General features: G+C 36.4%; 2 protein-coding genes across 5 annotated transcripts in view; both read right to left on the reverse strand.

The window, feature by feature from the left end:
- LOC134679845 (uncharacterized) overlaps positions 1 to 18720 on the reverse strand; it is a 151992-nt gene that overhangs the window by 50161 nt on the left and 83111 nt on the right. For all 4 annotated transcript variants that reach the window (XR_010100402.1, XM_063538748.1, XM_063538747.1 and 1 more), the window contains exons 10-13: positions 9725 to 9880; positions 8382 to 8639; positions 8036 to 8166; positions 7126 to 7267 (exon numbers count right to left, since the gene is read on the reverse strand). Coding sequence is in view for 3 of the 4 variants with exons in the window: in XM_063538748.1 (XP_063394818.1) it covers positions 7126 to 7267; positions 8036 to 8166; positions 8382 to 8639; positions 9725 to 9880 (687 nt within the window). In the remaining variant the exon portion in view is untranslated. The remainder of the gene's footprint in view (positions 1 to 7125; positions 7268 to 8035; positions 8167 to 8381; positions 8640 to 9724; positions 9881 to 18720) is intronic.
- On the reverse strand, positions 12602 to 18559 carry LOC134679857 (carbonyl reductase [NADPH] 1-like). Its single transcript, XM_063538768.1, has 2 exons — positions 18296 to 18559; positions 12602 to 13378 (listed from the first exon to the last, which is right to left on the reverse strand). Exons 1-2 carry the CDS (start codon positions 18515 to 18517, stop codon positions 12734 to 12736), a joined length of 867 nt encoding a protein of 288 aa, XP_063394838.1. The 5' UTR covers positions 18518 to 18559; the 3' UTR covers positions 12602 to 12733.

Genomic DNA, 18720 nt, shown 5'->3' on the forward strand with positions numbered 1-18720 from the left:
CCCCTCTCAAACCTTCTCTCCCCATTCATAACCCACCTCTCCCCGCGAAACCTACTCACCCCGTTTTACGGTAGGTACTTCAGTTTTTGTAGCATTAGACAAAGGGTGAACAATTTTGACGTGTCTTTTTATTGAAAAATAATTCACGGCAAATATTACGTGCAAGCATCATCATCGAATCAGAAATGAGGAGAACCGTAAACGAACTAAAGTTACCGACAGAGCAGGCACACCGGCAGAGAAGATGGTCGATGGGGTCGAAAAGTGCTCGAGTGGAGACCACGGACTAGCAAGCGCAGCGTAGGACGTCAACCCACAAGATGGACAGACGACCTTGTTAAGGTCGCCGGAAGACGCTGGATGCGGGTCGCTTCCAACCGGCACGTATGGAGATTCAAGGGGGAGGCCTATGTTCAGCAGTGGACGTCTTATGGCTGAGATGATGATGCTGATGATGATTACGTGCAAACAGTAACACCCTTAATCTTAACCTTCCATCGGTGAACCTTATTACAAAAGGCATATGGTCCACAGATGGACAGTGAATATAGTGTGGGCGATGGTAACAATTATATGGCATATATGATCATCTATATAATTTGTTTTTTTTTTAAATGTTTTGCAATAAAACTACACGTAAATATTGTTTACCTTTTTAATGCTAAAAAAAACGAAGTACATACATACATATAGCGATTATCGACTTGGAAGCGCGATAAACATTGCTTTTATCTGTCTCTGTGGGTTAATAGGACTCATCTTTATGTTAAAATTTACAGCAACTAAAATGCCAACCAGTCAGATAACAGGAGTCCGATTCAGATTCAACAAATTGTTACGGGTTTGAATTGGTTTTGATGCGACCTCGACGATCGTCTTGCTGATTGGCGCACATTCCCACATTGTCAGCAACTTCGCAAGAGAGATATCTGTTTTTTTCCGAAATAATAAAGTTTTTTAAAATAATACAATGATGGTGGCAAACAGGAATACAGCCCACCCGATGGTTAGTGGTAATCGTGGCCCATGGATGCCTGTGACGTCAGCAACAGTGATGTTTTACAATAGTCGCACCTGTCACCGAGGTGAAATTGGGGCCAGGGCGATATCTCACTCTGGCTGAAATTGGGGCGCTATACCGCAGAATAAATAATAGTACTAGGTACAGAAGACTCACTCTCTAACAAAACGCGTCTGTTACGATCAGCACAGATATGGCCGCTAGGTGGCGACAGCGCCACGCGCGGCTTATGGCTTTCCCCAAAATTGGGGCGGAACGGATGTGCTTTTAGCTACCTGTAGCAAAGCGGTTAAATCGCGGAGTGAGCCACGCCTGGCTATACTGAAGCGATCGAAAAAACATATTCAGTGTTAAAAATGAAGGCTGCTCTATTACATCGATAACCGCGACCATCATACCGGCCTGCTGGACGTATTGTGGAACCGAATAAGGAATGTTATGGAATTACTGTATGGGTAATGAGTTTGCTTTGACCTTTCGAAATATTCAGGGCACTTCATTACCTATGTAATGTCGTCACCATATACATCGGAGCGGCCAAGGTGTTCACAATATCTGAACGCGCGCTCTATCGCCTTGACAATAGAGGCGTGCTCAGATATTTGATGGCAACTGTACCTATTATTGTACCATCGCCCACCCAGTTAACTATCCATCGATGGACCTTATGCCTTTTGTAATAAGGTCCACCGATGAACAATTGAACAGTTAGGAGTGATGCTGTTTGTACAATTATAGCAATGTGACAGACAGACAGACGGACAGAATTGTACCATAAAAAAGATGAAGGGCTTCTTTACAAAAATGTTAGGATCTCATTTTCGTAGCTAAACCATCTTAGTTTCAAAATTTAACACTGTATTAAGTTTTAACAATATTGTGTAGTAGTAGTGCAATGATACTAAATTCGTTACAGCATTCGGCCTTATTTTAATTAACAGAGATAAAAAGCGTAATCAAGAACAAAGAATCACTTTGTACACGTCATTTGAAGGTTTACAATTAAACCTTGTTTTTACATCCTAAATGAATAATTTAGTGTATAACCGAAGTTTCGATTTTGGCAGGTTTTGGTATAAAAATCAGGTTTCGACCGAGGGTTCGGTTTCGGCTAAAAAAGCTGCCGAAATTTTCGGTTGCGCCGAATCTTGCAACCTTGGCGCCTCCCTATTTTAAGGCGTAAGTACCGACAAACAAAAAGGAAGGAATAGAAAGACCCGTAGACCGGTAGACCCGTTTGTGTAATTAAATATGTGTACAAAACGCGAGAGTATAAAGTGTTATATGAATAAAAGGATTTGCACGCTTCTGGTAAGTTTCGATAGCTGAGTTGGTTAAGAGCGCTTAGACTGATGTTCCAAAAAGTCTAAATTTGAGTGTCTGTGAACTTTTCCATTCATCCTCTATAGCTCTAGTTTCGGCCAAAACATTAATTTTATGCCGGCAGAAACCAAAACTGAAACGTCAGGCCGGACACTTCCAAAAATAAACTAGTGTAGCCGAAATCTCGCCTGAAACATGATTTTTATGTCGGATCCTGCAGAAACCGAACCCAAAACGTTTGTTCAGATAAACACACCTTTAGTTTTCCCGTCAACAAATTATACATAAACAACAACACACACAACGCATAACAATTACTTAATACAGGATCCGGCCTTTTGGCGTCTCGTCAAAATCGGATAACGTCCTGCTAAGAATACAAACATACTCTTTGAACTTCATTCACATGTTTATTCCAATATGACCCTTATCCATAATGTCTTAGGGTCTGACTTGAAACAGTGTTGCACAGGGCTTGAACTTTTTTGTCACTAAGTCTCATTGTATAGCGAATTTTCGAAAAGCCGCATTGGAATTTTCACGCGCATTCGAATCTGAATCTTATTGTCCTACGACAGAGGGTCGAATTTAAGACGTTTATGACAGAGTCGTTATGATGATGTTAATGTATGTATGCTTCACTAAGATCCTAGCTTTGCGTCCGCGATGCATATTTGCATAATGCGATGATGCTATCTCGCTTAAGCATGTGAATGTCTTAGTTTATTTCCTTATTAATGTATTGTTGTATTAATTGTTTGATTATCTGACTTCTGGATCGAGAGAGAAATCAACAGCGTAATATAGTAGCTATGTTATGAGTGTCGTGGAATTATATAAAATATACCTATTTCTTACGCATTTGTCTCTAAGCATAAGTAATCAACATTATGCACTAAGTACATATATACACTTATTGTTCAATTTAATTAGTTGTATATTTGGTATTTGTAAAGTATATCGGAGAGGCCCAAACGTCTACGATTAATAATTAATTTATTTTAGTAATATTTATGTTTTTATGTCCAAGTTTTACTTACTCCATATTGGATCCATATATGAAATCATATTTTAAACGCGATTCTATTCCTTTTGAAACAAAATAGGAAGATGTTATTTTTTATTAGATGTCATTGCAGTCTTTTGTACGAAGCGTTACAATTACTAACGATGTAAAAAACGTCTGAATGATCACCGAAAAAGGATCGCATCATATTTCACTGTCAGAAATAAGCTTCGATCCCCAGTGTCTAATAACTTCCGTCAACCAAGGACGCTCTGGTCGGATCGTGTAACTTCAAAATACTCGTTAAACCACAGTATTTAAATATTTACTACTCGTAGCAGTAACAGGCACTTTGGGCGCGATTCGAACTTTAAGATACATCAGTTAATAGATCTAGAAAAGATATGGATTAGATATGTCACTGTCCAATGTGACGTTTCTTCAAACAAAAACGTCACCTTTGACACTGACACATCTAATCCATATCGTTTCTAGATTTATAATAATTGACGTATCTTAAAATTTGAATCGGGCGGTTTATGCTGTTATTTTTCATAACAAGCCAAATCAATCATAAATCCACAGACAAAGCTTAATTATGAATTAATGAAGTGATATATGTATATTCAAAAGGGTTAAAATAGATATTCAACATGTATTCATAGATTAACATCACACATAAGTACATAATTTTTTCTTGCTAATAATGCATAATGTTGTTGATAGTCTCTACTTCTGACTCTGAAAAGGCCCTAAAGGCTACTCGACCTACTCTTACCATTTCTCCAATCTACTCAACTATAATTACTTGCATAGCTGGACAGAAGTCCGATCCGTTAATCCTTAAGGGGTCATCCATTAATTACGTCACACGTGTAGGGGGAGGGAGGGGGTCAAGAAAATGTGACATATTGTGACATGGGGGAGGGGGGAGACACAAACTTTGTGATGTCACTTTAACTTTATCAGTAACCGAAAATTTATTTAAATTATTTTATTCGCTGTACATTTAAATAACAAGTTTTTAAAACGATAATCATTTTTTATTCATTTAATTTTCTTTCCTAAGCAGTTTTGGATTATAAAATTACTAATATTTATATCGTCAAAAATATTTTGATAAAATATTAATAATACTTAGGGACTTACTTAATTCGATTCGGCGATTTCGTAGAAAAAATAGGGAGGGAGGGGGTTTGCCAAATGTGACCAAGTGTGACAAGGAGGGGGGGAGGGGTTTGCCAAATGTGACCAAGTGTGACAAGGAGGGGGGGAGGGGTCGAAAAAACTAGAAATTCGTGTGACGTAATTAATGGATGACCCCTAATTAACGAAGTTAAGTTTTTGGGTAACAGATTAACTTTTAAGTTAACTTTAAAAACCTGTAACGGATTTGTTAACTTCCGTTAACTTTCCTTAAATCCGTTAATCGTTAATACCTAAGTATCTACTGACACCAAAACGGGCGTCGGTATCAGACGACAATTTTAATATGCTCATGTCAATGAAGGGGAACATGCACCTTATGGCAGATGCTAGCAATTAATGATTTTTTTATTGGCTAAGTATGCTACTATTTAATTTGTAATGATTACCATGTCAATTAGTAGATTAGTCTTTAATAAAAATCAAAATTTATGATTATTTCTACTAGTTTTATTTCCTATTGCGTATATTTACGATTTCGAGTTAAAGATTAACGATTAACTTTAACTTCCGTTAAAACTTTTGAAAGGTAACGTTTAACGAAGTTAACTTTTTATTTAACGGATTAACGATTAACGAAGTTAACTTTTTGATTACCGGTGCCCAGCTCTGATTACTCGAAGCTAAGTCAAAATACTGTTATACACAAAACCCACACGGAAGGCTACACAATGTAGTTGGTATTATGTAGTGTCGTGGGAATACTGTCGTTGAGCTTCAGGTAATCTGTACCGCAATTAAAGTTTTTTGGTAATAATTAATTAAGATATTGTGTGTTGCAGTTCCGTCTTGAAGTAGATAACAAAAAAAAATATGAATAAATTTGGACATACAACCTACCTACAGTTTTTTAGCTTAGTTAGTAGAACAGATAGGTACCTAAGGTCCCTAAGCAGTATACTCCATAATTACATTCAGATTTGCAAGTTTGTGAAAAGTTTACAAAAAAGTTATAAAAAATCTCGGAAATTTCAGGAATAATTTACAGAAAACAAAGGGACCTCATATTTTGGTAAAAGCCACGGCAAAAGGTATCGATAGTTTAGATTCTTTATACAGAAATTGAAAGAAAACGAATGTGGAAGTTTCGCGTTTTTGGACACATAGCACAACATCATCATCATCATCATCGGCCTGCGAGTCTATTACAGACTATGCATCCTGTGTCAGGTAGCGAGACAACGTTTTTCCTGGCTATGTAAGCCAATAACAGCACGTCATTAATTAGGACTAATAAACATTAAAATTAAATTGAATTCTACAACTGCTTGGTCTACATACAACTACTTATTAGGTTTAGCAATCAAGAGAGTTAAAATAATAAATATTATAAGACGTTCTTACACAGATTGACTAAGTCCCACAGTAAGCTCAAGAAGGCTTGTGTTGTGGGTACTCAGACAACGATATATATAATATATAATATATATATGTACTTAAATACATAGAAAACAGCCATGACTCAGGAACAAATATCTGTGTCATCACACAAATGCCCTTACTGGGATTTGAACCCAGGACCATCGGCTTCACAGGCAGGGTCACTACCCACTAGGCCAGACTGGTCGTCTAATGGCTGCTTACATTCACAAGAACTCATAGCTTAAACATATGCTGTCGATATAAGGTTTTGTAAATTTGTAACCTTTTGTTATAAAATCTATGAATGAATAAAACAAAAGATCCTAAGTCACATAAAGTGTTATTAAACCTTTCAACCCATATACATACACAAGTACATTATTAGAATCAGAACGTATTTAACTCATATTTTACGAAGACGCAATTACTTACACTTGTCAAACGTAACGTCTTCTTTCATAGATTGATCGATATTGCGTGACTTAAAACAATAACTCTAACGGTGTGCATTAACTGATCAAGACGCGTAAGGCAATAGAACACATACGTAACATAATAGATAGTTAGGTACCTATATACGAGTATACCTAACTGAACGACGCGAAACAAGCTCTAGGGGCAATGGGATGTCATCATTAGTGCTAATTGCGAAGTTGATAATTCAATCAGTTTAATTTATGTTAATACTGCTATAATAGGTACTCTACAGGGTAATACTGCTATATTAGGTACTCTACAGATAACATACAGTCAACTAAGTCAACAGATGTAACTAAGCTGGTAAGGTAGCCCATTAGCGCCCATCGTACCCACTTGGGTACACCTGGGCTACGGTGTTAGATTCAATTTTCTACTGTAAGTTTACATAACAGCATTAAAAAATGGTGAATTCCAAAAAGTGGGTGTGGGCAAGTGTGGGCGCTTGATCTTGCCATAACTTTATTGTTTAGAATAGAACCTAACGGCTCGATTCAGGAACTGAATTAGAGATTAACTAGATACGATATAGTAAAGATATGTGACGTTCCACGGCAAAAGGTACCTTATGGTGGCTGGCGCCGCGATTCGGGAAATGAATTAGAGATTTACTATATATGAAATAGTAAAGATACGTGACGTTCCACGGCACAAGGTAGGTAGGTTCAGCTCTCCTGCCTCCTTTTCGCTTATTGGAGACCGTAGATTTAGAATATAATAATGTACTAACCTCAGGCTGCGGCTGCACTCGCGCTGGCAATGCGCGTGCGAGTTCTGGCGATGCCGAGCGCTCCCGTTCGCGCATCTCGCTCGCTAACGCCGCCGCGCGCGCCGCTCTCGCTGCCACTTCTAATGAGCCGCTGGATTTACTCCTAAAACAACAGTATCAGGTCATACCTTGAGCTACACATATAGAAAGATCTCTCTCTGGTCGATCCCTCATGTCTGAGGATCGTAGTTAGTGACAGGGTTGCATCTGGAGTGTCTGATCTGTCTCCACCGGTGGAGACAACGCGTCTTTGACGACCGTGTAGAAAGCAGAGGATGACTTATAGAAAGATACGGGTAGCCTATTGAGCGAGAGATTATACCGAACGTCTAAGCAAAATCTGCACAGATTAATGACTAAGAGCAACAAACTTAGTAAGTGACAGAGTCTAAACACGTCACGCACTTTTGCGGCTGGTGGTAATTTGTCGATGCCAAGTCGGAGCAAAGTTAACTTAGATCTTAGATGGAATAAAACTAATTGATATGCCTTATGCCACATGAAGTTGTTCGTACGAGACTGAGCAAGCGAATAATTCCATAATTGATTTTGGCTACGGTTATAAATAAATAAATAAAATATTTGTATTCAGTAAAAAATATTAGGTTTACAATAGCTGTGCTGGCGCCTCTTTTTAAGTATTTAAGATACTTGTGTTAAAAGAACACCGCCCTTCCACAGGTTGTTTTGCTTACACTTCCCTACTTGTAGTTATTAATTAATATAATATAATATAATTAATATAAGGCACTAGCGGCTGAATATATGTTTTCGTGCCAAAAACTTGGAGTCGCTGGTTTGTGTCTCACCCGAGGCAATTTTTTTTATTTCTTCTTTATTTTTAACAAGAAAAATAGTAGTTCTTTGTTACCTGACAGGTCTGTCAATAGGGCCCAGCAAGGACAGAGGCTGCGTCGGTGCGGAGGGCGCGGGGGGCAGGTACATGACGTGTCCGCCCCAGGAGAGGTAGTTTATGCCAGGCCGCCAGGCTATGGATTCCTCCTGGTGGAAAAGAGATTTTATTATTAGTAAAGGTTAAAAGAAATGCAAACCAAGGGAAAGAGTGGATCCTGTGAAAGACATTTTGAAAAAGAAGACGTTCAGGCTCTTGTTACATCGGCTCGTGTTCCAAGCCGAACCTTCGAGAACCCAACACCTTCTAAGGCTCCCAAGTGAACATAAAGGATGGATAGATGATAATAAGTATAAAAACTTACCTTTTCCGAAGGCGGCGTAGAATTCTCCTCTTTAATATCATCTTCAGCAACCTTCGCTCTCGCTGGCGGTTGGTACAGCAACGGATTGCTCAACGAATTCGGCGCGGACTTCGTCAAGAACCAGTTCTGTTCAGGCTCTTCTAACATCGGCTCGTGTTCCAAATCGAACCTTCTGGAACCCAAGGCCGCTCCTAAAGCCCCTGAGACGGATTTCCGTAGTTTTTGGAGGCTATTGAAGCCTTGTTGGATCTGCTTGCCCTGGAAACATTCGTAGAAGCACGACATGCCTTTAAACTATGCGGGAATGGAGGTGTTCTTAATGGCAATGATGAGCTGAAGAGGAATAAAGGTTCGATTGGAATTAACTTTAAGAAATGTGTGGTCAAGAAGTATAAGTCAACAAAGAAGTATAATAGTAAAGTATTGAATCGGTCGAGGAAATAAATAACTTATTTAAAATTTTACTATAGGTACTTACATAAAATTCAAAAATAGAAATTATACGGGATGTTTCATGCCAACGCAATGAGAGAATATATGAAATTTGTTATTTGGAGTAGCGTAACCAAATTAAGGAGATAACGAAAATTGAAATAAAAAAAGTTATTTTAAATATTTTCCGATAGGCTCTCTGAGGCTGATCGCTTTTGCGATTAACAAATTTCTGTACCTTTCATACTTTTAGATTTTTTCCTCCAATTCATTGGGATGAATCATCCTGAATGTTAGAAAATTTTCGGAAGGTACGTGAGCTTTAGATGACTTTACAGACAATGATTTGAAATTAAAACAATGAAAAAATTAAAATGAGTATGAAAAATTCTAAGGCTACTTTGGTTAGTACGATGATGAAGAGTTAGTAGTGAGTTTTAATTGCCTCTACTCCTCCTCAGCGAGTACGCGAGAGTTTAGGGTAATTAAGGCCAAGTATTAGTCTGTTAGTTTACAATGTTAGTCAAAATTTAGAATAATTTTAGTGTCATAAAATTGGTAACTTTGGTTGAACGTATCACTTCATTTCATTGAGATACTACTTACTTAGGTGCGTATTTTAAACTTACCCAGATGATTGTTTTTCACTAAAGTATATTAAATTTAAACCTTATGTCTTCAATACCCTCCTCCAATTGAGGGGGGATTTAAATCTTCTCGGGGCAGAGGTGTACGGTTGGAGCCGGTAAAGGTTTATTTGACGTTCATAAGCGCATTGTAATATGCCTACTTGAATAAACTATTTTTTATCTTTATCTTTTTATCAATATATTCACATATGTATTAGATTATCGTTCAACCAAAGTTCCCACCTCCCCTACCCCCGCGTACTGAACCCCTCACCCCACTACCTTGTCGTCGCGCGGCAGACTCAGGCTGAAGGGCTGCGCGCCCGGACTGTACGTGGCCAGGCTGGAGCCCTGTGGCGCGGGCGCTCCGCTGACGCCGTCAGAGCTGCTGTCACCGAGGTCCTGTTGCGGGGTCCAGGCTGGGGTTGTGTCGGGCACCTATGCAATTTGCATTTTGATTGTCTCAAAGGCTCAAGAACAAAAGTACCTAATTGCTCTCCGGCTCGCAGAGCGCGCACATTACCCCTATGTGCGCCAAAAAGCTGGCCAAAATTCTTTTTAACGTTTTTAATACTTAAATATGCCTAATATACTAAACTAATTTATTTTGGACTGATTTTACATCTTGACGTTACAGTCGACTAATGGCCAGCTTTAAGGGGCACATACCCATGTGGAGCGGCAATATAATAGGGTTTTGACATTTTTTAATGAATGGTATCAATCGATCAGGTTTATTTTGAGGAACAAATGTCTGTATGGGACCCATTGTCTTAAAGCAATACAAAACTCACAAATGATCGTCAAACTCTGGCACCCGCACACCGAACAAAATGTCAATACATCGTGACGTCACCATGTAACGTTAGAAGCCGTTTTGATGTATGAAAAACAATGAAATAGTGATTTTGTCGGTGAAATATTGCGTTCAAAAAATAATTATTATTTGAACAAATTAAATTATTTTCAGAAAATATTTTAATTTGTTTTTATCAAGTAGAAACACTACTATATCAATTATAAACTGAAATAAATGTCATATACTAAGAAAAAGTGACCAAGGCCTCCAGTGCCCCAGGCTGGAATCGAACCACTCCACTTACACTTTTTCTTAGTATATGACATTTATTTCAGTTTATAAATATTGCGTTTATCTATATTGTTAGTGTACAATATTATCTTAAACAAAATATAAGGAATCCAATGGTATGTACCATTATTTTTTTCTTATTTGGAAATAAAAATATATATTATTCCCATATATTTTTTAAGTTTCTAATGTATTGTGATAAATTGCTCATTTTCTATCTATTTAACAAGATTTAGTTATAAAATTCAACATGTGTCAACAACCCTAATATACGCGTGGCAATTAGAAATAGGAGCAGGAGGGTTAATGTACGAAATTATTCGTCCTTAGAGTCTTTACTTTATACTCTGAGACTAATTTACGATATACCATAATCAATCTACGTATGTACCTATACTCAAGTATTTTTGTTTTCCCCCAAGATTGGGGGACTATGAGTATAGGGGAATCACATCACAGTACGTCTATCTTTACTTACACTTGCTTATTATTCTTAGTAAAGTGTCATTCTATGGAACTTGCTAACTATGTAAAGTTTACATACATTGTAAACAAAAGTCACTAGTAAATTCATCATTCAGAGACAATTACTTTTAAAATTTTACTGTGTATTCCGTAAGTTTGTCTATCTAATTTGAATTCTCCTCTCACTCGAAGGTTAGCTGGAAGAGATCCCTTACAGGGATTAGTTCGCCTTTGTACCTCTATTTCTGTAAATATTATGTAAACCTGTGATGTGTGCAATAAAGTGATTACTACTATTACTACTACTAATTTCAATATGGCGGTTTGTTTACATAGCGAGTTCCATAGAATGACACTATACTTTTTAGTAGTAAGCGATAGCAAAAAGTGTTGAGTAGGTACTTACGGTAAGGACAAAAGATTAAAATAACACTTTTTCTGCAACTCATATATCTCTCGCGTTGAATGATCATGCCATGCTCATGGCATTAAGTTCGCCTTTTGTACATTAAGTTCTTTTGTGCAATAAAGTTTTTTAAATAAATAAATAAATGATGATTCCTATGATAGTTAATTTTTATATGAAGAAGCTGTCACTGTAAACATTTTGTAAACATTTTTTGGAAGTTAAGCTCATTAATTATTTTATTTACTTTTTTCATAAAGTCTTGAGCCTGGTTGGCTGACCATAGGAAGTAAGATTATTTTATTTTCTAATAAAATGAAGGTACATATATTAAATTATTATTAGACTTTATTTGCTTGAAATATATTAAACACCCAGCAGTCAGCCTGTGGATTGTGCATTTTTCTTTATTTGTTCAATGGAACCCATTAAATAGTATTAGCACGTAAAAAAGTGCAATGAAGTTTAAAAAAAATGAGCACTCAGAATGTCTAGAATCGGGAGGTCCGATGTGCATTACAATGTACACATTCCGTTTCAATGTAATTAGAACCTTCCAAATGCCAAATAAAGTACCATTTCTTTTGTTTCATTGATTTCTCAAATAAACAAAGTTCATCTCGACTGACTATACTCGTACAACTAGGTTCAAATTAAAAATAGGAAACTTTCGTATGGCGGGCCTTACAAGGCAAGAATAAGAAAAATACATCAGAATATAAAACACTTTATTTACACAAATTAAAACAATTCTTATAAAAACAAAGTGTAGGTAAGCTGCTTTATATTATTATATTTAAACATTGTAAACTCGGGAAACTTTAGTTATTCGTATAACTTTTTATTGTTGGATAAAGGAAAGCATTAGGCCACAATCTCACCTGATGGTAAGTGCCGATGTGGTGTGGATCACGCTTACCTACTTGAGAGATGTCTATTCACTCCCGATTTGAAAAGATCCAAGTTATAGTGGTTATTAGTATTACTATAGATCCTGTAACTATAACAACCACAACTATAGTCCAATTACCAACCTTGATTATTGACGAAAAATGTTGAATTGAACTTGCTTAATACTTTTTCTATATTTCTTTTTTGAAATTAGTCATTTTAATTTCGATAATGTTATAATTATGTATGTAGGTACTTATTAAATATATTTTAGGCAATGAAATTTTAGGTAGGTACTCCAACTTGAATTTGGACCATAGTTGTAAGTTGTAGAATAACGTTATCTGAGTTTAAGGTAACCATTTCCTGTGCAGATATTTATGTATCGAAAACACCATCACTGCTCATCTCATCATCATCTTTTTAAACCTCTGTATTTTTAAGACTTCAAGGTGCTAGTTTTAAAGAACCAATCCGCCTTATAGTCGTACCAATCTAGCACCTTCCTGTCATACCACACGTATTGCCCTTTCAGGCTTTGGGGGGCGTCCAGCGCCAAATATACAGGCGTCTCTGCCGCCTCATCGGTACTGTAGAATCCTGCGCCGACCGTCATGTCAGTTCTGACCAATCCAGGATGCATAGAGTTGACCGAGATATTGCGGGGTTCCAATTCCTTCTGCTGCAAAATAGTTAATGCACTAACACCAACTTTTGCAACTCTGTACGCAGCCACAGTTCCACCGTCAGCAATGTCATCATAGTTAAATGTACCATTCTTCACACCTTCTAAGAACCAATCGACGAATTCGTTGACATCCTTAACTGTGAGGTCTTTCTTCGATAGTCTGTCGATCCAGTATTTGTTTCTAATGTTAGACAAATGTCCACAATCGCTGGAGATGTTGACAATTCTTCCATTATCCCTTATAAGTGGGAACAGTAATTCTTGAATGGTCAGCAAGCTCTTGTAATTGATGTCGACAATATATTTACATTCCTCGTAGTTATTATACAGTTCGACACTATTAGCGACGGCTGCGTTGTTGACTAAAATATCGATACCTCCATGATTCTTCTTGATGTGGTAAGATAAGATAAGATAAGATAATGTTTTATTGTCAAAATTGTGTAAAAAGTATAACATGTTATAAATTATAAAGGTATCAACAATTTTGCCCATTTCGAGCGTACAATAAATCTTATATAACTAAATTCAATGTCTAAGAAATACTTAAATAAAGTCAGTCTAAATTACAAAAAATATTCATTTAAATCATAATAACATTTATACAGCAGCCAATCTTTCAACTTGCGTTTAAATTGAACTCCATCCAACGACTTAATACTCTCAGGCAAGTGATTGTAAATTTTTATTCCATTAACATAAGTGCTCTTCTTTAGAATATAACTTGACGGACGGACTGTGCATATGTCATATCTGTATTGAGATCGTATATTTCCCTTAGAATTACATTTTTTAATAAATATGTCACTTTGTTCTTTAACAAATAAACAAATTTCCAATATATATATACATGTCAAGGTCAATATTCTATAATTTCTAAAGAAAGGTCTATGGGATTCCATTGTGTTCATTTTAAAGATAATTCGCAAACACTTTTTTTGGAGAGCAAATGTTGATTGGACATTTACTGAGTTACCCCAGAATATGATGCCATAGGTTAATAATGGATAAATATTACCGTAATATGCTTGCTTGGCAACCTCTGTTGATGTAATGTTGGTTAGGATAGATATTGCATAACAGTTACTGGCGATTCTTTTGTTTATTTTTTCTATATGTAATTTCCAATTTAGGTTGCCATCTATAGTAATTCCTAGAAAATTAGTACTATCAACTTGCTCAATTGTTTTATTGTCAATGGTAATATTTATACTTTGCAACTCCTGCTTGTAGTTAGTAAATTGAATAATTTTCGTTTTTTCTAGATTAACTTTTAAATTTAAAGCTGATAACCAATGTGTAACTAATCTCACAGTCCTATATATCTCGTCACTAATATCACCGCCGCATAGCTTATTGTCAGAAATAAATATAGTAGCGTCATCTGCGAACATAACACATAAGTGGTCCATTATTAGGGGAAACTCGTTTACGTAAACTAAAAACAATAATGGGCCTAAGACGCTTCCTTGTGGCACACCCTGAGGATTATGTTCGTAATTAGACTGTACTCTTGTCACTGTTTTCGTTGTTCTATTATATGAGTCCAGTACGATTGCTTGTGTTCTATCCGTAAGGTAAGTTCGAATGAGTTTTAAAGCAGGCCCTCGAATTCCAACATGCTCAAGCTGACTAAATAGTACTTTATGACAAACGCAATCGAAAGCTTTAGATAAGTCTATAAAGAGCCCAATAGACGTCGTTTTTTTATGTATATCTGCCCACAATTGCTGCAAAAATTTAAATATGGCCAATGTAGTATTCTTCCCTTTTTGAAATCCTAGCTGATTTTCATTTAATATATTGTATTTTTTAAAGAATGACAGTATTCTGCTTAAGATAACCTTTTCAAATATTTTAGAAAAATTTGGTAATAATGCAACAGGTCTATAATTATTGACGTCTTGTTTAGAACCTTTTTTGTGCAAGGGTTTAATTAGCGCCCTTTTCAAATCATCAGGAAAAACTCCATTTTCCAAAGTTAAGTTTATAATATGAACCAAGGGTGGCGCAATATATTCAACACTTGCTTTAATTAACCTCATTGGAATTAGGTCATATCCCGTACTTCTTTTATTCTTTAACTGCTTCGTAATGTTTATTATTTCTTGGACGGTCGCTGGAGTCATAAAAATGCTCGTCAAACATGGTTCAGAGATTGGTCTGTTAGTGTGCCCGTCATTCAAGGTATGGTTATTATTTAGATTAATGAAATAATTATTAAATGTGTTTGCTATTTCGATAGGTTCATTTATTACAATGTTGTCTTTCTTTATGGATTCTACTGTTTCTTTTATAGTGCTTACTTGAGTTGTGTTATTTTTTATAATTGACCATGTTGCTTTGCTTTTGTTTTCACTCTGACTAATAAAGTTTATGTTTGTATTACGTTTAGATTGCCTTGTTACTGCTTTCAAGATCTGGCAGTATTTCTTGTACCTGTTTTTAAATGTATCGCTATTTGTCTGCATTGTCTGTAAGTATAATTGCCTTTTGCGTTTACTAGCTATTACTATTCCTCTTGTTTTCCAATTTAGCTTACTTTTGTGTGTTACCCTAATTTTTTTGCATGGTATGCAAAGATCATAAATGAGAGTAAACCTATCAATGAAAGCCTTATATGCATTGTTGGAATCATTCATAGAATAAATATCGGAAAACGTAATCTGTGATATATATTTCAAAAAAATGTCCACGTAAGCATCAGGGTTTCTTCTGTAAACATACCAATACTGTTCTTTGAAACTTAAGTCAGATGGGGTGGAAATAATTTGACAACTATGATCAGATAAACCGATATCTAACACTTCTACCTTAAACTGCTTTGTATTCGTAAAAATATTGTCTATGCATGTTTGGCAATTCGCTGTTATTCTAGTAGGTTCTGTTATTGTTGGATGTAACTTATAAGATCGAAACGCGTTGAGTAAAAGCTCACTGTTGTTAGTTTTGTCGAGAATATTGACATTAAAATCACCTAATATAAAAATTTTTTTGTAGCTATTTCTGGATCTTGATGCTAATTTTCTAAGAAGATATTCCATGTTCACGAGAAATATGTCTAGTTTACTGTTGGGTGCTCTGTACACGCATATAATTATACAGTTGAGACCACATAATGCAACCCCACAGCATTCAAAATGACTTTCTACAGACATTTCTGCCACCCAATCCAGTTTACTATAGTTTTCGATTGATTGTTTCACATATATTGCAACACCGCCCTGCTTTTTCCGTTTTCGACAAAAATGAGCAACATTTTTGTAGCCTTGTAATTGCAAAATTGCCACTTCATTATCCTTCAAAAAAGTCTCACTAAAGCAACAAACATCTACTTTCTTTTCGTGTACCAATAATTCTAGCTGGTCTGATTTAGATTTAAGGCTTCGTGTATTAAAGTGCATTATCACAAGATTATTTTCATTATTATTGTAGTAAGTATGTTTGTTAGCCACGAAAAAAATTCGTTTCACTATTGTGAATGTCTGTTACTCCATCCGTATTACTGTTTAATTTGGTCTTATTGAGTTTAAGTTTGCTAAATAAGTATGGAATGGTAACTTGCCGTTTAATAACAGTTGTAACTTTATGTTCCTGGTTTTTAGATTCACTTTTGCTTAAAAAGTAGTCTGTAATTAATTTTTGACATGAAATTGCTTGGTGGTTTTTTACGTAATTCTGTGTTCTTCTACACATATGGGCTAACCGTTTATTTTTATAGTTAATCCGCAGTATTTCCCTCAATAACATTCCACTAATATGTTTGCGAAAATTTGTTAAGTTCTTGTAGTCAAATGGTACAAATGAAGTATGCGAGAACTGAGAACAAACTAAGCGTAACAAATTATTTTGTTTCTGGACATTTAGAAGCTTATTATAGCCTATTTCTCCAATAAGTACATTTGTCTTTTCCAGTAAGAATAAATAATTGTGCAGGAAACATTTAAAACTAATTGGATTCTGATCATTAGACCCACCTAAAATCACGACATAGTCTGATTTTGTAAAGTTTTTACACAGTTTTTCACTTGTTACCAGTACTTGTTCGATTGGGGCATCGGGTTTGATAACTGCTGTCACGATATATTCATCACCTAATGAGTCTTGAAGAACTTTGCGGATTCCTCTGCCGCTCTGGTCACTGAATATTATCACTCTGCGTTGCATTTCAGGATTATCTTCTTGTACGACATTTTGAGTTGGATATGTACTTCCTAGTGTCTGTGTTTCCATAATTCCTATTGCCTCAGAATCAGGTTGTGACTTTCTTGATTTTGTGTTACTAGTATTATTTTCTAAGAGCATACTTCTTACTTCAGTGTCTGATTTTTCTATGTGTGTATGGTTTAGGCTAGTTGCGTCTATACTTTTCTGCCCTTTTTTATTTTTTACTGGCGTCGATTTGCAAATACGTGTTAAATTCTCAGTTTTCTTTTCATATGTCATTATTTGTTTTTTAAGTGAGCCATTTTCCAGTATCAAGTTTTCAATTTCATTTTCAGCATATACTAATTTTGTCTCTAGGGTAGAGATTATAAGTTTAAGTTCTTCTATTTCCTCTTTTATGTTATGCCCAGCGGCAGGACAGCTTCTATTGAGAATGGCAGAAGAGTCTTCTTCGCTATCAGTATCCGACGGCAGAGATTCAAATGAATTTTCTGTCGAAACATTAACAGTATGTTGAACACGTTCTGTTACATAGTTTGTAGGTGTATGTCGGTTACGTACGTTATTCGACTGGGCCAGTGTGGATGACGTTGATGGCTTTGCTAACGTTGCTGTTGGGCTGGAGTCCTCTAGTGCTCTCGGGCATTTTTCGCATGTCCATTTATTGGTTTCCTTTATACGCATCAGGTTAAAAAGTTTTTCAGAGATTTTTGTGCATTTTACATGATACCGGTTTTTGCACTTGCAGCATGTAAGATATAGTCTGTCAATAATGTTTTCATCACATTTCATGCACTTAGCCATTTTTACCTGATGTCCGCTGCTCCTGTGTTGAAATGTCCTCTGCGATCATGTGTCAGCGGCCGCGCGCTGCAGTGAGTCCGCACGTCATGCGGATGACTCACCGCTGACCGGTTCGTTTACACAGCACAGACGTTAAAATACAATATTTGAAATTATTTTCGTCATATCTTTAGAAGTATAGGTCACTTTTTAAAACGGTTTTTTACACTAGATTGCTTGATTTATTGGCTATAACGCAATATATCACACGACTATGGTAATTCCAGTTTTTACACGGTTTTGATTTAATAACAACGGAGACGGAGATAGCGTGACTGCTTTGCGCTAGCGGTAGCGGGCGAAGTGGTCTCTGAATCTTTCTATGCTTTTTCTATCGATGACATCAAGTTGATGATAAGCTGGTTTGAGTCCGAGTTTGTTGAGTTCTGCTACTGCTGCCTTGCCTCTGCTTTCGTCCCTGGATGTGAGGTAGACTGTTCCATTGAAGCGCTTACAGAGGGCCTTGACCACGGCTAGTCCTATACCCTTGTTGGAGCCGGTAACAACAGCTAGCTTTTGCGACATGACTGCTTCTTGTTGAAGTCGGCAAAAGACTGAACTGTTGGGGCATAGTGTCATATTATTAAAGGGGGCATTATCTTAATGATTAGAATATTCGCTTGTTTACAATGGAGTAACTATGGTGCAATCGTTATGTAACATAAAGATAACGTCCATAGTTATGTAACGAAACGATATGTTTGTGTTATCAGAACATAAAGTTAAAG

The sequence above is a fragment of the Cydia fagiglandana genome, chromosome 3 (genome assembly GCF_963556715.1).
Source record: "Cydia fagiglandana chromosome 3, ilCydFagi1.1, whole genome shotgun sequence".
Taxonomy (NCBI): domain Eukaryota; kingdom Metazoa; phylum Arthropoda; class Insecta; order Lepidoptera; family Tortricidae; genus Cydia; species Cydia fagiglandana.

Bases quoted from the DNA above. Each gene is read 5' to 3' on its own strand.
- LOC134679857 (XM_063538768.1), bottom strand. From the start codon at position 18,517: ATGTCGCAAAAGCTAGCTGTTGTTACCGGCTCCAACAAGGGTATAGGA. The intron at 13,379-18,295 runs TTCGCCCGCTAC...TTATCTTACCAC, and splicing joins TAGAAAGATTCAGAGACCAC to ATCAAGAAGAATCATGGAGG.